Below are 27531 nucleotides of genomic sequence, written 5' to 3'. Positions count from 1 at the left end.
TTGCAAAGGGAATTGATAATGTTGCTGTATTGTTTTTTTTCATATTTAGCAGTGAGTGTAGTAGGATTAGGGGACACAAGTATAAATTTTGGCAGGGTAGGAGTCATATTTAGCTAAGGCAGTTTTATTTTCCTAACAGGGTGGCTGGCATTTGGAATGGGTTGCCTTCAGATATTGTAAGGTACTAAATTTAATAGAGTTTAAGAAAAAGCTTAATAATTATAAGAATGTTAAGGGCTGACTGTTCATTTTTTTTTTGTTTTCTTTTTTAAGTTGATTTAGTTTAGAGTGTTGAATAGCTGGGATGAACCAATAGGTCCCATGTTATAAAAACTGTTAAATGGATAAGTAAACAACATGTGACATTAAAAAAAAACACATAAAGAATAACTATTAATAATTTATTTAGAAACCCACAGTTCTGTAAAGTTTTTACATTTATTAGTGGTATTGAGAAAAATGAAATGACTGACTGAAAACAGTAAATGATTTGTGTAGTGCTTAGAAACAAAGAAATGTATTACATGCTTAAATGAATAAGTAAGAGGCCATAGCTTCTTGGATGTGGTCATATTCAAGTAAGGTTTGCTCTGTCATATCCAAAGCTGTATATGATTCATAAATAGCTGAAGAAACAGTCTGTGGACACATAAATGTAAATTAATAATTTTTTTGCTTACTTTACAAAGAAAATAATAATTTGAAGTGAAGGTATGGTATAATAAAAAAAGGCTTAGTAACCCAAAATGACAGAAAGTCTTATAGTTTTCCTGTGTGAACCTCTAAATATGATACAAGAACCAGAGTTCTCCATATTATGAAAGTATCTTGGGATACACAGAAGGCTAACAAGTAAATGTACGATCAAAACACCATAAATGGAATTCCTCTTCATTTTTAAATTTAAAGACTGAATTATTAGTATTATTTATATTGTTATAATTCATCATCTGGATGAAACTTATATCATTAGAAAGGTGTCATAGAGTTCTAGAGTTTGGTGTGACCGATTGTTTTAAGATATAATTAACAGCTCAAAACTTATAAAGTACTGGTTATGCTCACCAATAAATCCAGTAAACATTTTCCTAAGGAATGGTTACATATTATACTGCAATATAAATTTGCATGTGAAGATTAAGTGCTGTAGTAAACTTGAGACAAAATACAATTATAAAAAGCTTGTGAACCTCCAAGTGGGAATATGTATTATATGCAGTATTTACATTAAAACATTGTATATAAATTTTTAATCAAGACAATTTTCTTAATATTAGGTGATGAAATATGTTTGTGTTACTAAATTTGAGTGGCTTAAATTACCATAGCATTGAAGCCATTTGATCATAACTAGTTTAAAACTAGAAAAGTGTGTATGTACTATGCAGCTAAGCCAAAAATGACCATTTAAAAATATAAAATGATTCAAATAATTTTCTGTCTTTGTTTTAAAAAATACAGCTTGAACCAGTGTCTCCTTAGGAAAACGAAATGAGCTTGACATAGTTAGTAGTGTACCAGATTGTGGATCCAAGGTTACAGTACCTCATGAAAGTGAATTATAAGAGTGGCAGTAAATTCTTACTTTTTTATTATATTAACCCAAGAGTTATTAGTGGTGATGTTGATGATTTAGTGCCTTTCCTTTAGTCTATCATTTCAAGATAAGCTAGTGTAGATAACTCTATAATACCTTTCAGAAAATTCAACAAACAAACATCCTCAACATTTTATGCTGTCATTGGTTTGTTTGAATCTCCAGAGCTTAAAGTTTCAGTCTAACATTGTTCCAGCATCTCATATTTATTATGTTATTTATTGTGTGTTTAGTAATTATGTATGGAACCTTTAAACAAAATGCCTCCCCCTTTATATTTTAAGGAACTTATCTATTCCTTTCTCAAACTCTTTATAAGTAGGTGTTCTCCATTGCTATCAACAGCAGGAAAAGCTTTGTAATCAAGCAATGTAAAAAAAATTTGATATTTTCACATTAGCATACTGGTATGGCCTTAGTTACTCTATTAAAACATGTTTATTTCATCAATGAAGTAATGTAGTGTTAAATAGTATAGCATTAAACATATTTACTGTGTGAAAAACAAATATATTTGTTTCCTCATCTAATTATTTTCGGACTTCACACGACCATGTTTGGAAGTATTGAGTCAACTCTGTAATCATTCGTGGGTTGCTTGGTGTTTGTCTTTTACCCTTTTCTCCAGCTGGCACAGCATAAGTTACAGGATCATCTGTTTCATGTACTTCATCCAACCTGACAGTGAGAAAAAAACAAAAAAATTGCAACTTGTGTAACAATGTTTCTGTGAATAAGAAAAACATATAAATTGGGGAATATCTTACCTTGCAGTTTCCATTATAATCAGTGGTGCCAGTTGGAGAGGACTGGAGGTAGCCATCACCTCTTCAGCTTCATTTATATATTTCTTAAATGTAAAATGTCTGGTTAATTGGTTATGGGAAAGTAACAATATAAATATATACAAAATTGAAATTTCCATGTTTATTTTTATTGCTTGTAACCCTCTTGCTCTTATGTTGTTATTACAGTCAATATGGGAACTCCAGAACATGCTATGTCATTAACCAGTTTGTGTACTTTATAGAAATTGGGGTTTGACTTTGCCCCACTTTCCAAAATTTGGCTGAAATGGCACAACTTACTTGTTAGAAATGATAAATATACAGTGTTGCTATAAATTGAAATAAAAAATATATTTATAGGTCAAAATTTCAAACCCACAAAAATGGCAAGATATAATGAAAATAAATAGAATTAAATCATGCAAAGTGAAATGATTGAATATGAGCCAAACAAAGAAGGCAAAAGGAAGATATAAATATTGCATATATCAGTAGTAGTGCAAAAACAGAATTTTTGTGTGTCAGTTTTCTTTTGTACATTTGGTAGAATGATGTGTAGACCTCGTTCGATGTTGTGATCTCCTTCTACTATTACAAGACAAATCCATTTCATCAAACATTGTTGGGATGAGTGCCAAGTAAATATTACTGAGACTCCTCTGATGCTGTAAAGTTCATATAATAAACTGGATGGTCTAAAGAAACTCAGTTATTAGTGGATTAGGTCTAACTTCAAGTTAGTCTAACAGTTAATGTTGATATCACACATTTACAATTAAACTTTTATTCTCTGGGGTAGTTAGATGTAGTATCTTAGGATGATAGATTGATTATTGCATGCTGCTTATCTAACTGCTGAAATATGACTAGAATTACAATTCATTTTATTCAGATTATATTAAAAATATAAGTAAAGATATGTAACAAAAAACCCTACATGTCTGAAACATTTAATACTATGCTATATATTCTTATCGACCAATTCTATGAATATTATCAAAAACAATTATAAACAAAAACTACAATGCTGAGTCCACTGTTGCTATGAGACAGCAAATCTGTCATACTTCATTCACAATTACCCTATCAATTGGATGGAAATATCTTGCACTAAAATATTTTTAGATATGTTGAAATCATTGAGATTTGTTTAAATTCTTATTTTAGATTTTTAATCCTAAGTATTTAAGACTGTAAATGGAATCGATAGTGTTGATGTACAGGGTGGCCCGTAAGTCCCTACCCATCCATATGTTATTATGTTATATTCAATTACACATTTATTATAAATTTGTTTCTTTTTTTCAGAGAAATATGGCCGATATAAGCCCATTTACATTTGAAGAGCATATTATGACAAGTACGTGGGTACAGGAACGCAAGAATACTGGTGACAGCACACAAATACACTGGATACATAAGATATATGGATGGGTAGGGACTTACGGGCCACCCTGTATCTCTGTTTTTTTCATATTTAACACTGAGAATACTAGGACTAGGAAATGTAGAAATTTTGGTACGATAAGAGTCATCTTAAGCTAAGACATTTTATTTTCTGACAAGATCATTAGCCTTTGGAAAGAGTTACCTTTAGATGTTGTAGAGGCAGTACATTTATATGAGTTCAAGAAAAAAACTAAGTATATGAATGATGAAGGATGGATTGAAGTTTTTGTTTTTTTAAGTTTAGAGTGTGGAATAGCAGAGATGGATCAATAGGTCCCATGTTTTCCCATAATGTTATGTTAAAATAAGATAAAAAAATGATTTCCCTAAAAAATGCCAAATTTTATTCATGCTAAAATTGATTTAAAACTTTGCTCATGGAGATCATATGGTCAATGCACTGTTTCTGATTGCGAGTGTGTGTCATCAATGTTACACATCAAACATACTTTTCTCCAAGAAACATTGTTCAGAATATGAAAGTACATCATACAGTATTTAACTGATCTTCTGCATGGCAGCTTATCAAAATCTTTGAAATTCTGAGTGCATAAAATACACACAATTTCCATCATCCAAATAAATAACAAATTCTGGAAAGAAGTTAACAGACTATAGTAAGACAAGTTTTCTTTTAGTGAACCCAAATTAGCTTTCTTTTGTGATATTATCTTTAACTATTAGTTTTTAAAGTTTGTTTTAAATTACACTCTTTAAAATATTTCCACCAAAAAAAAGAAACACTATCAGGACTATAATTTGAAGAATAATTCTTATTGCCTCCTTTAAAGATAGAAATATCATTAGTATCTCTTCTATTTTCAGGCATCTGTATATTGTTTGTTGACCAACCAAAAATAAGAAAGTGTTGTGTGTTTGATATCTGACCTCATTTAAAACCCTGAGTAAAACCTTGTCATGTCCGCATTCTCTGTACTCACTGCCAGGAGATAAATGTCTAAATCACTCACGTTATAATTTCATCATTTATCTCGGATAATGCTGATATTGTTCTTAAAAATACAAGTGAAAAAAGATAAACATTTTAAAAATTTCAACCATCTCATAGCCTCCATTAGCATTCTTTATGGATCCATTCTCCATTTTAACAATTTTTTTACCTTTAAGGTACTTTAAAAAATCCTTGCTGTTTTGATATTATCTCAGAGCTGTTCCTGATAAGACTTGTTTTTTTTGTGTCCTTTTTTAAAAACTAAATCCCTAATTCTCCCACTGTAGTGTAAACCTTCCATTCTATCTCTGAATTTAAACTTCTTAACTAATGATATTTATTTCATATTTTTCCTTCATGTCTTTAGTAAGCTAATTTACATTTGGCCCTTGCTCTTATTCTCTTCCTTTTTTTAGGGACATATCTATCCAGAACTAAAATCCATTTATTTTTATAAAAAGTCTTAATCTGGCTCACATAACCCACATTATCCTAAATCCACTAATTATAAATCTTTTTCCCTGGTCTTAATATTGTCTTTCTAAAAATACAGAACTAAAATTTTGTTTCATTTTATCTCAACATGAAACAAAACATCAAAACCATTTATTTAGTCATACTCTTTACCAAATATTCTCCAATTTCAACACTTACAATCATGTCCTTGTTAATAGTTAATAATAAATCTAAAATGTATCTCATTTAGTTGGCTCTTTGACCACCTGGTGTCAAACACAATCCTGAATCACTGCAATAAATCTGTCACTATATTCTACTTCTTACAGTCTCAATCAAGATGTCTAAAATTAGCCTTCCTTAATTTTTGCATCAGTATTGTTGTTATTAGATTAGAAACAATACTGATCTTATTATATAATTATCACTAACCTTTTCTGTTTGTTCAAGTGATGAATAGTAATTACCAATTAAAACTTTTCTTGAGAGTATGATTGTATCTTGTACAGATTCAACATTTTGGCTAATCCTTTTTGTCTTTAGTCCCAGTACACTGCAATTCATCCATCATATAAAGAACCACCCTTAACTCTACCACTGTTAAACACTTGTAAGCTGCAATTTCTGTTATCACTATTCTCCAAATCTAACAATTGGTTACTATTGTAATATCATGTTCTTTTATTTTACCTTTATTCCTGACTTGTCCATTTTTTATAGCATTAGAATAATGGTATTTAAGATTATTCTTGAAGCTATCCAGTTTATTGTTAAATTTGGAACACTTGTCTTTAAAACAGCTAATTTTACTTATTATCCTTAAAACCTCTTTTTTTCCAACCCCCTCATTATATTATCTTATCAGTTTGTTTATTTCCAGTTTGCTTGACCACTGTACAAGTCCAGTTTAAAATACTTGTATCATTGGTGAATATCTTTAGAACTTTTCCAAGCATGACACTTAGTAACCATTAAAAAATTTTTCTAGTAGGTACAATAATATTCTAGTTTTTTCTCTTTTTATCACATAATTGTCTTGGTAACAAAGAAACAGACTATTCAGACTTGTGTGGTAAATATTATTAAACTTGTTGTCAGTGTATTGTTTAAGGTTTAATTCACTATAATGTAATTTAGAAATGTAAAAGTAAATATCTCATTGGATTTCAGGTGAATGTTTTGTTATGATTTAAGAAATAACACTTTGTGGGTGAGCCAATACAAAATGAAGTGATAAAAGTTGTGAAACTGTTCAGTCTTCAACAAATCTTAAAATAAGAAAGTGCTTTTGGAGTGGGTGAAAAGTATAAGATACGAGTTGTGTGCTGAAGAGAGTTTCAAGTAAAACCCTAATGAAGGTAAAAAACTGTAACAGTTTGCTCCTTACAAGAAGATATAGCTGTGATTATTGTGAGCATTAGAAGTATTAAAGATAAAAATTAAAACTTTAAAATATATAGATGAAATTAGAACTTAATGCAGTGAAATGAAAAACAATTATTTTATTATATGTGGTTCTATGTTTTGTAAAACATGAGAAAATGAAAAAGCATATAAAAATGTAGTAAAGTTTATTTTTCAGATATGACATTAAGCAGCAATTCATCAGTATCAGCATATTTTGAAATGTGAATTACATGATATGAATCATTCATTTTTAGTAATTTCTGTGATCAAATAAAAAAGAAATTATTCCTATTCAATGGTTTCTTAACCTGTTTAAAATGCTTACAAAACAAACTGAAAGGAACCATTAGAACGTATGAGTTCAATGTAGATAATTAAAGTTGTAACAAATGTCAAAAAAGTAGTAACAAAAAGGGTGTCAATGAATTACACATTTTCGATAATTCCACATTATAGATGTATTATCACAGTTTTCAATGAATTACACATTTTCGATAATTCCACATTATAGATGTATTATCACAGTTTTCAATGAATTACACATTTTCGATAATTCCACATTATAGATGTATTATCACAGTTTTCAATGAATTACACATTTTCGATAATTCTACATTATAGATGTATTATCACAGTTTTCAATGAATTACAAATTTTCGATAATTCATTATAGATGTATTATCACAGTTTTCAATGAATTACACATTATAGATGTATTATCACAATTTTCAATGAACTACACATTTTCAATAATTCCACATTATAGATGTATTATCACAGTTTTCAATGAACTACACATTTTCGATAATTCCACATTATAGATGTATCATCACAATTTTCAATGAATTACACATTTTCGATAATTCCACATTATTGATGTATTATCACAGTTTTCAATGAATTACACATTTTCAATAATTCCACATTATAGATGTATTATCACAGTTTTTAATGAATTACACATTTTCGATAATTCCACATTATAGATGTATTATCACAGTTTTCAATGAATTACACATTTTCGATAATTCCACATTATAGATATTTTATCACAGTTTTCAATTTCATTTATAAGATTTTCTTCAGATGAGAAGTATTTTTAAAATTTGCTCAAGTTAGATTTTGTGGAAACACAAATTAATTAAGAATTAATACAGTTACCAAAATTTAAACAAAATTGTTTTATGTTATATGATGACTGCATCTTCATTTTAGTGACTCGTTCATACAGTTAATAATGAAACATAGTTTACTTACAAAAATTGCTTTTTCCAATCATCTTAGAAGTTTCTAAATATCCATTTATTCAAAATGTTTTTTAATATAGCCATTCAGAAGAAGAAAAAAGAAAAAGCATCACATATATGTCATAACTTAAGTTATCAAATATACCCTGACTGTTCAACAGTAAATCTGAAGCCTTATAATGCTAAAAAAGGGTGGGTAAAGCACATATTAGTTCATTATGCAGCTTTCCATTTAACAACAAATTATTGCCAACTTACGCCCAACTGTTAAAGGCACTAGTGTTTATTGAATATTTTTTTATGTAATTTACAATTTTTTAATTTTAAATGTTTTTAATTTCATTATAAAACCATCTGTATGATATTGTTAACCTTGTATGTTACTTGAACATTTTCATCAAAGCTAGATAAATTAAACTTAATATAAAGTCATGGTATAAGTTCACATAATGAGATAAAATATATTTATGAAGTAAAATTCTAGCCAAGCACACCAAACACGTAGGTATGGTAAGGAATAAATATTTTCTGTATACTTTTATTAAAGTATATATTTAGTATTCTAAACAGAGGGTTGAATACAATACATTTACAAACAAATTGTGTGTGCAAATCAGTAAATCACATCATAATCATAATCAAAATAAAGTGTTAGTAGCATATCACATACAGAATGTTCAGAAAGTCACTGTGCAGTTTTGAAAGCAGCGATAACAGCATTCATTCAGTCTATTTCAAGCCAGCAACTGATAGCAGTGTTTAGAAACAAAATAAGAAGGATCCAAGCCTGTATTGATGTCAACGGGGGTCACTTTCAACATTGTTTATAATTGTCATTCATATTTACCTCAGTATTCTATATTGAAACATGTCTGTTAATAAATATATAAGTGCACAGTGACTTTCCAAACACCCTGTATAAGAAAACCATTTTGTCATTGTTTTGCATTTCTTAGGATCTACATCAGTAAAAATGATGCCACCAAAAACAGATCACTTTTGTGAAGTGTGTGTAATACCCTTTTCTGACACAAAGAATTCAAACATTGTGTTCAGATCATGGATTTAGAATTTCTAAGACTAAGATATCCGTTGAACTTATTTAAATTGAAAAACAAATGAATAGGAATCAGTATTTGGCACTAGAACCATCTGGAAAGATACCTATATTCAAATCATATTTAAGCTGTGGTAAAAGCCTTTCATATCTTCCAAACAACAGTAGGCAACATTACCAAGAACGATGTAAATCTGTGAGAGTGACTCAATTCATGTACGTGTGTTACTGCTGCTATAGAGGGTCATTGTTACTATGCATGTCAGCATAACCTGTCATGCTTTAACTGATTATCATACCTCTTTACAATGACTCTGCTGTTATTCTGTCATAGCAAAAGCAAATCATTACACTCTGCATGCTTCCTATAATCTATCTGGTGCACTACAATGAGAGTTTACCATTATAATTTCAACATTTTGATCACACAGAAATCCATAGCTGTTGCATCTGATAACTTGAGTGTCATGTCTTAATGTGGAATTGCATGAATTTGCATTTTATTCACCAGCTGCTTGAGGAAGTGTGATAGGATATCTTATATTGGTGAACCCATATCCTTTTGACCTCATTTCCACCAAAGATCCTTTCCGATTATATTGCATACTGTTTTAGGTGCACATAAATGGTTTTTGTCACTGACCTTTGTGTTCCTTAAGTCTCACCTGTTGCAAAACACCATACTTTCCTTATTGTAGTTAGGGTACAACATGTAGCAGATCTGTTTGTTTTTAGTGACCCTAATTCTCGTATTTGATCAATATTTACTTGTTTTCCAAAGTAATTAAATACAAAAAATAACATTCTTTGAAATTCTAAAATCAAATCTGGACTTATCATTATGATTTGAGTATATGAATATTTTGTACTGGAAATGGTTACTTACCTTACTCAAAGGGTTCCATTTTTTATAGCGTCACATTATTTATGAACACCAAATAATATCAAAATATAGTTCTTGTACACGATGTTTCACTAATTTATAGGAACTGCAGTTGTCATGTGATTTGATGATTTCATTATTCATAATGATTTTAATGTAACATACCTTACCTCTTTATTCCAAACTACATCGTAATGGTCAAGTCAGTATATGAAACTTATATGGATTTCCGTGTGACAGGACTGTTGAAACGAGCAGTGGGAAATCATTGCCTCATATACTAGACAAATTTCTGAAAGCTCGTAGTGAAGAGTGTTGTGTGGTGGACCTGGTGTTACACCACAGAGTAACTGTCAAGATGCAGCGCGCCAAATATACTGATGCTTGAATATATATGTGTGTGCATAACTGGGCGCAGCGGCATCGATTGTGGGGATGAGGCTCAAAAATTATTTAATATGATGTACTCATTTCATGGTGTAAGATGAGAAACAGCGTGTTTCAGACATACTTTTTGGCAAAGTAAATTGTACTTTTGTTACGTTTTTCATCGCTTACATGGATTAATAATAAGTTTTCACTATCGTATCATTATAAAGTAGCGTGTTATCTATGAGTCAGTAGATACTAAAATGATGTCACATAGTGAATGCTTACAGTTACAATGTGTACTGTCATGATGTTAGTAAAACAAGAGCATGCCTTAAATCAATGGTAGAATTATGCATCCTATCGGTAACAATACAGCATGAATTTCGTACTGTATTAATGATAACTGACTCGCATAAACACTTCGTTATTATAATAGAGAATTACAAAAAGATATATATTATATGTACATTCTTGAAGCATCAACAGAAGTGTTTGTTGGAGCAGAAGAACATGGATTTAAAAAACGTCTCAAAATAATAGATACCAATATACTATGAAACTCACAAAAGTGATCACTTTGGGTATATTGGCAAGTTTAAAAAGAATATTATAATATGAAGTATTCAGAGATATAATGTTTTATATTTTTGTCTAGTAAAAGATGTTATTAAACATAATTTTTAAAAGTCATCTATCATGAGTAATCGAGAATAAAAAACAATCGCCTGTAGATAGATTTAAATCATTAACCTTTCAGTGAACAGTAGAATGCGTTAACCACTTGCAATCTAGAGGTAAATATAACGACATTTTATAAACTTTAGTTATTAATTATAAATAGTATAAATTAACATAATTTTAATGTAACACTATATAAGATGTAAAGTTTATATTATAAAGCCAAACAGTGCATCTTAACAAAGCTCTTCCATCTATTAAAACAGAAGAGATCCTATGTTCAATAAAGTAAATAAAAGAAATACTGGAATGAATAAATAACATTTTAATACAAGTAACAAGCCACTTCATAACATAAATGGAACTAGGATTTATCATATAAACCAACTGAACTTTTCTACTGTCAATTACGATATGTTTTAGTGGTACGTTTCTAAAGAAGTAAGTGTAAAGCGAAACGTTGAATATTCAATTTAATAAATTAAAACAATGTTATGTTAGTGTTTAAACATTGTATGATCAGCGTCTGTTGATAGGCCTCTCTGAAAGTAGGGAATCGGGGATTTCCTCTTTAGACCATGATAAAAATCCATTAGTACAAAACAATAATTCAGATCTTAAGTGTGTAACTCGAATGATCCATTCATTATATTTCGCCTGTCTGCGATAGATGTGTTTTGTGTGTTTTTCTTATAACAAAGCCACAAAGGGCTATCTGCTCAGCCCACCGAGGGGAATCGACCCCCTGATTTTAGCGTTGTAAATCCGGAGACATACCGCTATACTAGCGTGGGGCCTACGATAAATATTTGTTAGATATTAAAGACTATTTAATGTAGGTAGTATTAATTAATTTATTTTGTGAGATAGTATTTCATGATTATTGAGTTTTCCATAATAAGAGAGTTAAAAGCAGACGAGTGTTTGAAGTTGTGTTTATAAAATATTGATTAGCATAACAGGGAAATATAGAAAGATATATATTATACAAATCGTTGAAACACTGACCCAAATTTTGTTGGAGAAAGAAAATCCTGGATTGAAAATATTCCTAAAATAATAGACACATACACACATATATATGTATATATTATTCTTAATGTGAAACAAGGCAACACTGTAGGTGTACTTGCTAATTTTAAGAAAGGTATTAGCAATATAATTTTTTGTGTAGTAAAGACTTCGTTAACTGTAAATTTGAAAAAACATATTCCTATAAACGGTCGAAAGTGAAAAATTTAAACGCCCCGGGTGGGCTCGAACCACCAACCTTTCGGTTAACAGCCGAACGCGCTAGCCGATTGCGCCACGAAGGCGATGCAAGTTTGAGGGAACATAATTTATTTATAATATACCTTATGTAATTTAAATAGGATATATATTTTGCATCATAATTCTAAACAATAGTTTCTGATAAATGTTGGAGGAAAGATTCACCATCTGTGATCTTCTAACACCTCAGTATAGCTGTAGGTAAGCATTCTAAAAGGAGTCTAACACAGTAAAAGCCCAAGTTTCCATTATATAACGCAGCTAAAGCGGGAAAGATTCTGTGCTCAATAAGTTAAAATAATTAATATCTGGAGTAATTACATGACAATTTAATACAAGTTATGAATGACCTTGTAACACCAAATTGGATTAGAAATTATTATGTAACCCAACTGAAGCTTTCTACAAAGTTTTGACTTGTGTTTTAATGGTACTCTCCAGAAGAAATTGTAAGTGTACAGCGAAACGTTGAATGTCCAATTAATAAATTTAAATAATATTTTATGTTAGTGCTGCTTTTAAACACTATATGATCACTGTCCTTTGATAGACCTATCTGAATATGGGAATCAGTGACTGTCTATAGCCTTTGATGAAGTCCGTTAGGAAATAACAATAATTAAGACCTAGAATCGATTAAATCTGTAATTCGAATAATCCAGTCATTATATTTCACCTAGCTACAATAGCTGCATTAACTCTGTGACATACAAAACGACTGTTTAGTGTAGTTAGTATTAATTAATTTATTTTGTGAGTTAATATTTCACAATTGAATTTGGTCAGCTTAAGATAGCAAATGGATCAACAGTACTAAGAGGTGGCTGAAGTATGTTATGAGGTGATAACAAATAACATACTAGTTAGCGTCAGGGAAAATAATGTAAAGATTTTGTGAGACACTGGGTGTAGTGCGAACTAGTCTAGTATTTAATGTTCAGATGACAAACAAGGAACATCTGTGTGAGAAAGTTCCCTGAAATAAATATTAAGATGAATAATACTCCATATTGTGTAGGATACCTTGATTTCATGTGTATCAAGATATCAATATATCAATTAATAATAGGAAGCATACTAGGTGATAACATTTAAAGAAAGTACAGAAAAAAAAACCTTTCACCACAGAAACTTTGGGACAAGGCCTGAGAAGAAGTCGAACATAAATTAAGATGAAAACAAGAGATTTTGTTAAGGTAAAGCCCTATTGGAGATTCTATACTACGAAAGACAGACAAAGAAACTATAAATATTGGTATAGATTGTACACAGAGATTTATTTTGTGAATTAGGAACAGTTTTTAAACACACTGAAAAACGTATTGTAAGTATTTCTTTTGAAAATATAAAAGACTGTTTAGTATAGAAAGTACTAATACATTTATTATGTGAGTTAATATTTTGTGATTATTTAGCGTGATTTTGTTGTTGTTGTTCTTAATAATAAGAGAGTTAAAAACAGACGGTTGTTGTAAATTATGTTTGTAAATTATTTATGTTGAGTTTGTGGAAATTTCTAGAATTCCTAAGTGGGAAATGTAAATAGTGGCAACCAGACGAGAGACCAGAGAGCCAAAAGTAAAACAGTGTGGAAGAGAGTGTCTGTCAGAGAGAAGTTGGAAAACGCAAATTTAACTTTGGTAGGAGTGAAGAACCTAATTGTTGCTATGTTAACAGTTTTATGACATTTTAGGAGAATAATTTGATTTTCTAAGGGTATTCTAAAAGAAAATTGAGCCTGCCTGTGTGAACTCTGACTAAAAAGCAAATTGTTATTTGGAAATAGGTCTGTATGCAAAAGGCAGATGTTTATTGGAGGTAGGTCTAAGTACAAAAAAGCTGACAAGAATCGAAAGCTCAGAACACAAGTGCGGTAATTCACGAGGCAGTATAAGTAAATTATACACTAATACTATTGTGATAGAAAGAAAAAGAGAGTGAGAGATAAGAAAAACTATAAGTGAGTTATACACTTACAGTATTTACGAGAAAATTAATTCAGGGTGTGAGCAACATTCTAAACCAATTGAATTGGCCTAAGAGGAATTTTGACAAGAAGAAAAGAATGGTATAGTATTTAAGATACAACTATTGTATACATATTGGTAAAGAACCTTTGTTCTTACCACATTTACCACATTCAACTTCTTTTGAATATACCATTTCAAAACAAATGTAATGCGTGCTGTTCATTTGTCGGCGAATTTATCGCTAACAAGTCAAGACACCTACTTTAGAAAAGTTCTTAGACGAACACATGCACGCACATACATTACGACTTACTTTATTATATACACTATTAACAAGCAAGTTTTTGACAGTTTGGTTCTGTGGCAGGAAGTTGAATCCCAGTCTCCGGAGTTAGAAGCAGGGATACTTACACTATGCCCGTCACTGGTTTCGTATTTAAATGGTTATTCTTGGATTTACCAGTTATATTTCCTCTATGGATTTCGGGGCCCATTATGGCTAGGTGATTTAAGTACTCAACTTGTAATCTGAGAGTCGCGGGTTCGAATCACCGCTACACCAAACATGCTCGTCCTTTCAGCCGTGGAAGCGTTATAATGGACGGTCAGTCACACTATTCGTTGGTAAAAAAAAGTAGCTCAATAGATGGCGGTGAGTGTTGATGACCAGCCACCTTCCTTTCAGTCTAACACTGCAAAATTAGGAATGGCTAGCGCATATAGCTCTATTGTAGCTTTGCGCGAAATTAAAAAAAAAAACTAACAAACCATGAACTTCCGTATACTGTTCTGCCAGCTTGACCATCCTGTATACGTAATGTCGTGCTCTCTCCTGTAAGAATAATGCTACGTAATCATGGATTGCTTTTACAACAATAGATAAGTCAGTCTATCAAAACTATTGTCACACCTGACCATGTCAGTTTATCTTGGGAAGAATCTTTGTAGACGGGCTACAAGTCGAAATACAGTTTCTCCAGTATCGGGTTTGATTCCTCTAAACTTTCGGGAAAAATAAACAAACAAAAGCTTTCTTCAGTAAGTTTGTATCATTTCAGTAAAGCCACTTTTAACTTGGCATTGCCCATGACACCTTCTGACTTCATGCCTGCATTTTGTTATAGGTCTTTTTCTATGAGAATTGGGCTGAGACAGTCTTCCCAGTTCTGACTTTGGGCAAATATTCTATACTCCTCCAAGAAATCCTCAATGTCATTATTATATTTATCAAAGCTGGACAGTGTTGATTGGCTGCCCCTGACTCCATTGTCATTCTAGGGTTCTTCCTTCAACTAAGTGAGTTTTACAGTCTTACGTTGTTCTCTTATTCTCTCTGTTTCTAGTCTCTATCTCTTTTTCCTCTTTCTTAATTTGCAATTTCATTATTTCTATTTCGAGCTTTTCTTTTTCCTTATTACGTTGTTTTATAAGTAAAATTGTACAAGTATGTATATACAAAGAATGTTCGGTGTATGGTTTTGTCATTTAGTAATCAGAGTTTCTAGGTTGTTTTATTATATTATCAAACGTACTTATACCTCACGCTTCATTTATTTATTAGGCTTTTTTGTGGATGGCGGGACGGCGTACGTGTGTATTATTTGCCAGACAAATTTCCTGAACATGGACAAACAGCAGTTTAATCCCCACAAAGAAAGGTCTGCCTTTCGATAGCTCTTGGGTTGTATAGTTTCTTATTTTTGGCGATAAGAACAAAATATCCGTGTTACTCGCTGGTTAAACGTCATGGTCGTTCGTCGTCTTCTTTACATAGCCAAAATTGAAATATTAACCATTCATTCGATTTCCTATTTATTCAAACACGTTCCTATCGGGGAAAGTATTGGCCATAATTCCCTTACTCAACGTAATTGAAATTACATCACCCATTCCTCACAAGTACTTGTAACGTCAGAAACCACAGACAAACAGATAGACACATTCGTATATATACATAAGTATCAGACTAAATCCTTTTGAATTATTTACCACAGGAAAGATATTCAGCCAGCAGTATCCTTAAATAGAGGGAATGAATGCCTAGACCGTTGGACTTTCTTATTCAAAGCTTGTAACGCTAGCCACAAAGTCACGCCTGGCTCTGCCATTCATTGAGTTACTATGCGTATAGGCTAACCTAAGTTGCTGGATTAAAAACCGCGTAGTAAAGCTTTGCAGTATTCCTGACGTAAATATTAATCAAATTTGGGAAACAAATGGTCTTTTCCAAGGATCACGATGCAAATATTAAGCGTTTAAGAAATAAGCATATTCGCAGTTAATCTCTCCATTTATTTATTTTTTCAATCGGGTTTTGAAGAGTTAAACGGTATGAAAAAAAGTCATAAATCTATGTGAACATTATATTGTATACCTAATCGACACTACGGATATCAAAGTTTAAAACTAAGGTGCAAAAAATTATGTCTGACAGAGTTGAATTAACCTTCTCTGGGCATGGCGTCAAATGAAAAACAAATTGTGTGCACCCCCTGTGTTCTGTTTAATTTTTACTATATTTATATATGATGGAATTAGCTCATTATGAATCAGCAAAAATAAACAACTGTGGAAAATTAGATCTGATGGTGGGGCAGTCTCAGTTGTCAAGTTTTCATAACTACACAGCTAGAAGTCCTTTAAAAATGCCCCCCGGTGGCACAGCGGTATGTCTGCGGACTTACAACGTTAAAATCCGGGTTTCGATATCCGTGGTGAGCACAACACGTATGATAGATTTTGTAGCTTTGCGCTTAACGACAAATAAAACAGTACAAAAAAGCAGTTGTGAGCCACGTCTATATCTATAAAGGCAGTGCTCTGGAAAAGCTCTGCAAAACCATAGAATGAGTTAGCTATCTATGTTGTGTTCATCGCGAGAATCGAACCGTGGGTTCTAGCGTTGCAATTTAGGGAACCTAACGTCGACTTACCGGAGGACATGGATAATGCAGTGTGACTCAAAAATAGACAGATACCTTTCAAATGCAGCATAGTTCAAAACATTTATTAAACTCTTCATACATTTGAATTTGAATGGACCCATTCCGAGTGCTAACCTGGCATTACTGAACGGACAAAATATTAAAAACATAATAACAGCGTTTTAAGTAGTATACACAAAATAGGTGCCAGTAAAAAAATATCAATCTGTAATTAATATAAGTATAAAACAAAACAACAAAAGTGTATTTGGGGAAGTATTAATAAGAAATAGTATATTGTGCTCGTATGAAAGAAACGTACAACGTTTTTTTGAATAAACTTTCGCTCACTTGTGAATAAATACGCTTTTAAAGTGCGAGGATTCTAAGGTTTTCTGCTATCATGATGACAAATTATTTATTGAGAAGTTTTATCTGCAAACTTCATATTCTTTGTGTAGTTTGAAACACCATTCTTCAATGTATTTGTTGGTAAATGTCGTAGTGTAGTCTGTATCTGAAACGCTTCCAAATCCATTATAGAAATTTGTTACTTTAAAAGCTAATGCAATGTCTGAAAATCTAGATACGCTGTCGTGTATTCACATTGTACGGTCTCACTGTATCTTTACGTTATTGTATTAGTTACACTAGAACGAGCATACAGGACACAATACGAATATTTATTACGCGTGTAATATTATATGGTACCAAACACATTCGCTCCTGGTCAGTTTCGTGCCTGATATACAGTAACTAATCAATATGCACGAGACAATTTGTTAATATAAGTGATAGGAAGAACTTGTACTTTGTTTGAAATGCTGTGTACTGAACAGTTTCTTTTCACAAATTTACTCCTTTTAATCTGTAAAACGTAGGTTACGGGTATTCTTATATAGCCTGATATCATGTATACTCGTAGGAGACAAGTATTCGTATATAGTCTGGTATCTTGTATACTCCAAGCAGACAGGTATTCGTATATAGTTTCGTATCGTGTATACACGTAGGAGAGAGGTATTCGTATGTAGTCCGGTATCTGGAATACTCGTGGAAGACAGATATTCGTATATAGTCTGGTATCATGTATTCTCGTAGAAGACAGGTATTCCTATATAGTCTGATATCGTGTATCTTCGCAGGACACAGATATTCGTATATAATCTAGTATCGTGTATACTCGTATGAGACAGATATTCGTATATAGGCTGGTATCGTGTATACTCCTAGGAGACAGGTATTCGTATATAGTCTGGTATCATGTATCGGATTTTTCACCATGCTTGCATGTGTCTGAGTGGCGTATACTGACAAAAAAACCAGCAATAATTTGTCTGTCTGTCTATTCATCTAAATAATATTTGCTTATTTATTAATCAAGAGAGAGAGATTTGTAAAGTTAATATTTTGTTTTATACATCGTTTAATTCAGTAACTCATAACAAAAGAGTAGAAGTTGTTAAAGATTTAATATTTTTACTCAGTTTAATAGAAACAATAATTTAAAAAACTACTGGGTCAAGCTTGGTTTGCATGCTAAGTTGCGGAAAGGAAGAGTTGAGGATTGGTTAGTGATGTGTCCGGGGTTCGAGACGTGATGCCCTGAATAGGGTTATCAGTTTCATCTGTGGGTGAGTTAAAAGGATGACAGCCAACCACGTTAATTGTTTCAAAGCTGGACAACGTTTTCGTGGCGGCAGGTGCTTATGACTAGCTGCCTCCTTAGAGATTGAGTAGTTCTAAACTAGGGATCAGCAGTGCTTGCATTCTAGAGGTTTCTGATCTGGCCATTTATTTAATCAATATATGTATAACATGCCATTCAGGTTACAGATACCAGTACAGTGCTTTACTCAGCAGCATCGTGTTCAGTAATTTGTATGTTTGATTATGAACAAACCCACACTGGGCAATCTGTTGTGTTCTCCGCCGGGATTCGAGTCCCGGATTTTATCGTTGTTAGTCCGTAAACCTACTTCGATTCCAATGGGGGGAGTATTCAATAGTGTTATAGTATCGTCAGAGCTCTCAAGTAATTGATATTGGAAAGTGAGATTTTGTGTTGACAGGGGTGTTTCAGAAACCCCCGAACATGTTTGAAAAATTAAAGGCGAATGATCTTGTACTTCAAGTGCAATGCCCCATTAATTTTTAACTTTTTCAGCAGGTGACGACTAAGTGTCGTCTTCACTCCACAAGTCAGACATGTTGAAATTTCAACATCTAAAACCTAGGCTGTGAATGGAAGAGCACTGATAATTGACCGGTAAATATGGCCGATACGTGCACGTGGCCTTAGGCTTACGGAAATAAGTAAATTTAATATAATAGTGTCGAAGAAAAGAAATCATTTAGAATTGTTATTCATTAACGAAAAATAACTGACATACATCACGTTAAATGCGTGGCGCTTGACAGGACTATATTATTCAATGTATGGGACCCAAAAACGAAAGTTTGTTTCAAGGCAGCAGCATCTTTTAGCTCTATTGTTATAAAACAACAGACAATAAATACGAATGTTTATAATAATAAAATAAGTTTTTACTTTCTATGTACACTGAATATATGTATTACAATTTTTATTGATTCTATTCTTAAGGTTATTAGTCATATTAAGTTGTAAATCGATCTAACCATTCTGTTTCATTTCTATTACAATTTCTTTACATAAAAACATAATGACGGAGATTTGGTTTACAATTCATCGTGGTCAGACGTTTGTTCATCAGGAATTGTGAAAGCTTCTGTTTTAAATCTGATTTTAGACTCGTTTCACTGGAGAAAATTAAGAAATCTCACGAAGGTTCTCTACGGACATTATTTTATTATATTTCTAGCAGCTGTCGGTTCTCTTGCTAGAGCCACACAAAGTGACTACCCCAGTACGATCCAACAAATAAAAAACAAACTACAAGCCACCAATCAGCATCAAACACGACAAAGCTATTTTACCTTACCTTTCTGGTGTCCAGTGGCGTTTTGAGGGCGGCGCCTGACGTTCGGGAGAAACATAATTTGGCTCGCTCCCTCACAACTCTCAACCCAGGTGTTCACAAAATTGCTGAATTTCCTGTCAATAATGAGATGTCAGTGTATTTTCATCAGTCTCATGATGAAAAAGCAAGGGAATTCTTTAGGCATGGTATTTCTGATGGTATAATAGTATTTGATGTCAAGCGTTACAAAAACATTTTATTTAGCTTTAGTCTTATGGTAACATCTAAATTCTGGGTACACTGGTTGTTAAGATGACGACCTCTGAACCCTGCGTCCGGGGCAAATGACCCTTCCCCCCTGCAAAACTCTTCACTACACCACAGCTAGTCTCGGATGAAAAAATAACAAAACAAAAATTACGAAAAATCATTACGAAGTTTTACATACAACTCACATTTCTAACTTAAGTAAGATACTAACAAACGTCAAACTTCTAGTACAGTAAAATTAGCGTACACGTCGCGATTCTGCCTAGAGAAAACACACAAACGAAACGTTTAAAAAAACTGTGTTGTGCATATATTAATCATATATCGTAAGAAAATGAACATAATATAATTTTCAATAAATGTAATGCAGTAGTTGATTGTTTGGAATTAAGCACAAAGCTACACAGTGGGCTATCTGTGCTCTGCTCACTACGGATATCGAAACCCGGTTTTCTAACGGTTTGAATTCACAGACGTACAGCTGTGCTACTGGGAGGCGTAATGTAGCACACCAAGAGTTTCATGTTAAGACAAGTTTGGTTTGTTTTTTTAATTTCGCGCGAAGCTACGCGAGTACTATCTTCTCTCGCCGTCCCTAATTGGCAGTGTAAGAATAGATGGGAGACCACTAGTCATCACCACCCACCATCAACTCTTGGGCTACTCTTTTACCAACGAGAAGTGGTATTGTCCGTCACATTATAACGCCCAAGGGGCTGAATGAGGGAGCATTTGGGTGTGACGGGAATTCGAACTCGTGACCCTCAGATTACGAGTCAAGCGCTCTAACCACCTGACCATGGTGAAGAAAATAATAGAAGTAATAAATTCACTACCACAAGGACAAATGTGACCGTTCTTCTGACATTAATTTAAATAATGGATTTCTTATTAATGTTGTATCATAATTATTTTATAGGTGTAGGGCTAAATAATCAGATTAGTGATTTAATTTCTATAGGATTAATTGACGCAATATTTTATTACACGATTACGAAATGTGTTTCGAATAAAAATTGTTTCTTATAGATTTTGTGTTTTCTCGACAATTATTAATTTTCTAACCATTATTTTGGGTGTTACAAATTCAAGTTTCTTAAAACTAAATTCTAAAATAAATACAACTTTTACGTCTACGAGAATTTACGAGTGATTGTCAGTTTTGTGGATTTTTGTACATTTGATATGTTTTACTAAGTGCGTCTATAATAACGAAGTAAAGAAATACAGACTTAACCACTTTAAGAATGACAAACGCAACAAAGTGGAGAAATGTTTGCTTGTTTTGGAATTTCGCGCGAGGCTACAAGAAGGCTATCTGCTCTAGTCGTCCCTAATTTAGCAGTGGAAGACAAGAGCAGTGGTAGGCAACTCCATGACAACTGGCTACATGTGGCCGGTGGATAGCACAATTGTGGCCAACTCGAGTTCAGGGATCAGCTTTTTCCTTCATTTATTTTTTTTATCGCAAATTTGGTTTGTTTCTTTGTTTTGAATTTCGTGCAAAGCTACTCAAGGACTGTATGCGCTGGCCTGTATGCGCGTCCCTAATTTATCAGTGTAAAACTAGAGGGAAGACAGCTGGTCATAACCACCCACTGCCAACTTTGGGCTACTCTTTTGCCTACGAATAGTGGGATTGACCGTAACATTATAACGCCCCCACGGCTGTGAGAACGAGCATGTTTGTTGTCATGGGGATTCGAATCCGCGACCCTCAGATTACAAGTCGAGTGTCTTAACCACCTGGCGAGGCCGGGCCCGCAAATTTGGTAATCAGCAACTGCATTGCCTCACGTCATCGCTAATGTCGCGCGCTTCATCACTGCCACAGACTCCGCACATTTTGTAACGTCAGTGTGGTTTAGATGTTTGTTATCGAGTGTGCGTTTTTTTGCATGCACTTGCAAACATATTTTTATTGTGCAACTTTTGAGTGTTTAAATATATTTTGTTTTTAATCCCATAATATGGATAAGTGGATAATTCGAAAACGAAACAATCCAGATGATGGTGAACACTCTGAAAATAAAGACGATATAATTGATTCTGGCATTACTGTTGAAAAGAGGGTGGCGCGTGACTGGAAAAACATGAAACAAGAATTTAATGAAAGTTGGGAGTTGAAATTTACAGTGATTGAAGCAAATAATAAACCGATGTGTCTTTTGTGTGACAAAGTTTTTAGAAATAATAAAGTATACAACCTTAAGCAACATTTTAACAATTTTCACAACGAATCTCATGTAAAATTTCCAGTTGAGAGCAAAAATCGTATGAATGAAATTAGCCGTCTGAAAGCACAACTTCATAAACAAAAGGTAGGCCTAAAAAGATGTTTATCATCGATAGAACTAATTACTTTAGTTAGCTATAAAATAGCTTGGATTATAGCTCAAAAAAGGAAATCGTTTTCTAATGCTGAACCAGTAAAAGAAATATTGATTGTGGTCATTGAAACTCTGGTGGAGAATTATGATTCAAAAATAAAAGATAATATTCTTCAAAAGGTAAATAATTTGCAATTAAATCGAAGAACAATTGTCCGCAGAATGTTAGAGTTAGCGAAAGACATAGAAAAGCAGTTGCTTGACCAACTAAAAGACTGTTTGTATTTTTCTTTAGCACTAGATGAGTCAACAGATGTTAGTGACACTGCAGAGTTATTATTTTGGGTTCAATATGTAACCACAGATCTTCAAGTGAGAGAAGAAACACTTGGCCTTTATGGTTTACGAGATCGAACAAGTGGAAAAACATCTTTGAAAAATTTCTTGAAATGTCAAAAAATTCAATCTAGATTTTAAAAACTGATTTCTGTCACAACAGTCGGTGCTCCCGCCATGACTAGGGCAAAATTATGATTTGTTTCTCTTTTGAAGCAGCATTTTAATTGGAAATAATGTGAAGTCCACGCTGCCATCTTTCTATTGCATTTTGCATCAGGAAAACTTAGACGTCTAAAAGTGATGAACTTTATTTTCATCATTGTGAAAATAATGAAAGTCATCACTTTCACAATGGCCCAGCTAGCCCATTGTGTAGCTTTGTGCTTAATTCAAAATAACAACAACAATCTTCGTTATTGCCAACAGTATTATATTTTTATTTTACGAGCGCCCTCGTGTGTAATAAACATGAAGCATATAACTTTGGAATATATCATAACCCAACATACACTACTTGATGGACAACTAATGTCCAACTATTTGATGGACATTAATACAAAAATTGTGAATTATATTAGAAGTGGAAGCTCTCTCATCCATCGAAAGTTTGATGAGTCTTTGAAGAAAAGCAGTGACTATACTTTTGATGATCTTATGATTTTGCAAATATAAAATGGTTAAGTAGAGGAAAAGTCTTAGAACGATTTACTTCCTTATTTTCTCAAACAAAAGAGCATCTTGTTGAAAAAGGTAAGATTGAAAATTTCCCTGAAATTGAAACTTTGTCATGGCAGTGTGATTTGTACTTTCTGTGTGACATGATGGCTCACTTGAATAATTTGAATACGAAGCTTCAGGGAAGAGGTAAAATAATAAGCGAGTAATCACAGTCTATTCATGAATTTCAATTAAAGCTAAACCTCCTTGTGGAACAGATACAAAAGAATAATTTGAAACATTTTGCAAAGTTGAATAGTTTTATAGAAAATAATAAGGACTATGATTTCTCTGATGCTAAAGATGATCTTTGTGTAAACTGAATCAAAAATCTATTTCAAAAATTTGAATAACGTTCCTCAGAATTTAAAAATTTGAAATTGATATTTGAATTTTTGCATGATCCATTTCAGTTTGACCTAGGAAATTTCAGTAAGAAAATTACATCTTTTTTGTCTTTGGATAAGTATGGATTTGAAGGTGAGATGCTTACCCTGCAAAATGTAGTACACATTAATGGTAAACAAAAATGTTGTATCAGAGGGATCCCCCCCCGCCAATACAGCGGTACGTCTACGGATTTAAATGCTAAAATCAGCGGTTCGATTCCTCTCGGTGAGCTTAGCAAATAGCCCGATGTAGCTTTGCTATAAGAAAAAAAACAGACACACTCTATCAGAGAGATATGGCTCACTATTCAGATAAATGAGAGTCTTCCAAATTTAAAAATACCAATTTTAAAATTATTTTCCCTGTTTGGATTCACATGGGTGCGTGAGTCAACATTTTCCACCATAGATTTTTTCAAGTCTAGATACAGATCTCGGCTTACTGACATAAATTTAGAGCCAGAACTAAGCTGCTCATTGAGCATTGATATTAAGCTAAATTTCACGAAACTTGTTGATGAAAACCCCCATCAATTTTTATATTGAAGGTTCGTTGAAATGCAAATATTTTGATTAAACTAACTTTTTTCTTTCAATAGTGTGGCCAAAGTTGTTTTCATTAGACAATTATGGCCACTATGAAAAATAAGTTGCCTACTCCTGGACTAGAGGAATGGTAGCTAGTCATCACCACCCACAGCCAACCCTTAGGCTACTCTTTTACCAACGAATAGTGGGATTGAACGTCACATTATAATGCCCTCACGGCTGAAAGAGCGAACATGTTTGGTATAACGAGGATTCGAACCTTAACTACCTGGTCTTGCCGAGCCTCAAAGTGGAGAAACAAAATTAAATATAGCTGAGAGTGTTATTAATAATGTTTCTAGTTGTAGGTTAACGGTGACTGAGTGAAGAGTAGGTTTGTTTGAAGTTAAGCACAAAGCTACACAATGGACGGTGGTTCGCCAACCACGGATTTTGACACCAGAGAAGATCAAATTTCATGATTATTTCAATCTGTCTAAACTACTATATTATACTTGCAAATGACAACAGTATTATATTTTATTTATTATTTCCAACAGTATTATATTTTAGTTGTTATTGCCAACAGTATTATATTTTATATGTTAATGCCAACAATATCATATTTTTCCTGTTAATGGCAACAGTATTATATTTTATACGTTAATGCCAACAGTATCATGCTTTTCCTGTTAATGGCAACAGTATTATATTTTTCTTGGAAGTGACAAAGATATTATATTTTATTTGTTATTACCAACAGTATTGTTTTCTTTGTTATCGGCCCCCAGTGGATCAGCGGATTTAGCGGACCTTACACGCTAAAATCCGGGTTTCGATACCCGTGGTGGGTAGAGCCCAGCTAGCCCATTGTGTAGCTTTGTGCTTAATTCAAAATAACAACAACAATCTTCGTTATTGCCAACAGTATTATATTTTAATTTTACGAGCGCCCTCGTGTGTAATAAACATGAAGCATATAACTTTGGAATGTATCATAACCCAACATACACTACTTGTACTGCTATAATGACAGCATTATAAATAAGATCTCCTCTAGTCTGGTGTTCTGTGCTTACATTATTATCAATACTTTTGATAATTAATTATTTTCTAAAATTTTGTCGATTCTAATATTGAGAAAATTGTAAAATAACTTTACATTCCTGCTCCGATAAATGTTGATATTCCCAAACTGACAGTGTTCATAAGTATATCGATTACTGGTATTTTTGAGTTAAATAAAAAATAAATGTCAAAAAGAGTTTATTTACAAATCGAACTAAAACGTATATTGAAGCCTTCAACCCAACTTTAAAGATATTTCTCAATCCAAGATAACATTTGGCTTTCTCAAACGATGTTGTGTAGGCTGTGAACTCCATTACCGAACGTGTGTGAGCGCTTATGTCAGTTCCTCAATAAGAAGATAGAGGAACTGTAAAAAACACAGTAGTCCCAAGACAGATGTTATTCAATATGTGATGGTGTCTGAAACATTTTCAAGATAATTACAAACACAGATAATGAGCCATTATTAAGAATAAAGGAAACCATCCTAACACGACACAACAGACCAGCTTTAAGAAACCATCAAAATAATACGGAATGTTTTTAGTAATTTAAGGTATATTAATTCTGTTAGGCTTTATTTAGTTTCTGATCATTATTGTAGATGTCACTGTTGCTAGATTGTCTTTTGGACTCGATTCATCTGACGTTCTTAAATCATTTGTTTGTTTGTTTTTTGGAATTTCGCACAAAGCTACTCGAGGGCTATCTGTGCTTGCCGTCCCTAATTTAGCAGTGTAAGACTAGAGGGAAGGCAGCTAGTCATCACCACCCACCGCCAACTCTTGGGCTACTCTTTTACCAACGAATAGTGGGATTGACCGTAACATTATAACGCCCCCACGGCTGGGAGGGCGAGCATGTTTAGCGCGACGCGGACGCGAACCCGCGACCCTCGGATTATGAGTCGCACGCCTTACGCGCTTGGCCATGCCGGGCCTACGTTCTTAAAACAATGCACTTTTTTTATGTAACACATTTTCCCAGTTGAAGGGCCCAACAAGGAAGACGAAAGCTTGAAAAAAAAAATCAAAGAAAGTTTATTGATTGTTTGTTTGGAATTTCGCACAAAGCTACTCGAGGGCTATCTGTGCTAGCCATCCCTAATTTAGTAGTGTAAGACTAGAGGGAAGGCAGCTAGTCATCACCACCCACCGCCAACTCTTGGGCTACTCTTTTACCAACGAATAGTGGGATTGACCGTCACTTATACACGCGCACGGCTGGGAGGGCGAGCATGTTTAGCGCGACGCTGGCGCGACCGTCACTTATACACCCGCACGGCTGGGAGGGCGAGCATGTTTAGCGCGACGCTGGCGCGAACCCGCGACCCTCGGATTACGAGTCGCACGCCTTACGCGCTTGGCCATGCCAAGCCTAAGTTTATTGATATACATGTTGGTTTTAACTTGTGATAAACGATCGTAAGCTGTTGAGCATTTGCAAAATTTTGCCAACCGTTCCTTTTTCTCCTTTTCGTGCCTTTATGTCACTCTGTTAAATTGCATTAAATAAAACAAATTAACTAGAGAAAATTATTCTTTTGCGTCCACGTTTTATACATATACATGCAATTTCAAAAATGCAAATGTCTGAAGTTTTATTTTAATCTGCTTAATATTCCAAGTATCTATGCACCCTATTATAAGAAAAATTATTTTAATGTTGCAATTATTTCGAAAAAAACATGCACAGACGCATATATATATATATATATATATTGTATATATAAAACACGTGATAATATTTTATTTTTCCTGTGGTTTAGGTTACATCTTACGTTTAAAAGAACATTTTATATAAAAAGAATTTCTTAGGTATAATAATTTTCGATAGTTCTATTTTCATGTTTCTTCGATATCCTTACTTATTAAATTCTATGTATTACCGTTG

The 27531-nt window shown here is 33.1% G+C and overlaps 1 protein-coding gene and 1 non-coding gene across 6 annotated transcripts in view; both read right to left on the bottom strand.

The window, feature by feature from the left end:
- Positions 1-387: 387 nt before the first annotated feature.
- LOC143238770 (achaete-scute homolog 1-like) overlaps positions 388-27531 on the bottom strand; it is a 33717-nt gene continuing 6573 nt past the window's right edge. The window contains exons 3-5 of one of the 5 annotated variants that reach the window (XM_076479293.1): positions 20016-20128; positions 2365-2447; positions 388-2275 (exon numbers count right to left, since the gene is read on the bottom strand). Coding sequence is in view for 2 of the 5 variants with exons in the window: in XM_076479297.1 (XP_076335412.1) it covers positions 2128-2275; positions 2365-2420 (204 nt within the window). In the remaining 3 variants the exon portion in view is untranslated. Of the gene's footprint in view, positions 2276-2364; positions 2448-9839; positions 9906-10006; positions 10223-20015; positions 20129-27531 lie in introns of those variants that run through there. The other 4 variants (XM_076479297.1, XM_076479298.1, XM_076479296.1 and 1 more) reach the window with 4 other exon arrangements.
- Positions 12129-12203, bottom strand: TRNAN-GUU (transfer RNA asparagine (anticodon GUU)). Its single transcript has one exon. It is a non-coding gene; the product is annotated as a tRNA-Asn (tRNA).

Source organism: Tachypleus tridentatus, chromosome 13 (assembly GCF_004210375.1).
Source record: "Tachypleus tridentatus isolate NWPU-2018 chromosome 13, ASM421037v1, whole genome shotgun sequence".
Classification (NCBI taxonomy): Eukaryota; Metazoa; Arthropoda; class Merostomata; order Xiphosura; family Limulidae; genus Tachypleus; species Tachypleus tridentatus.
This window is presented reverse-complemented; position numbering and strand designations above follow the sequence as displayed.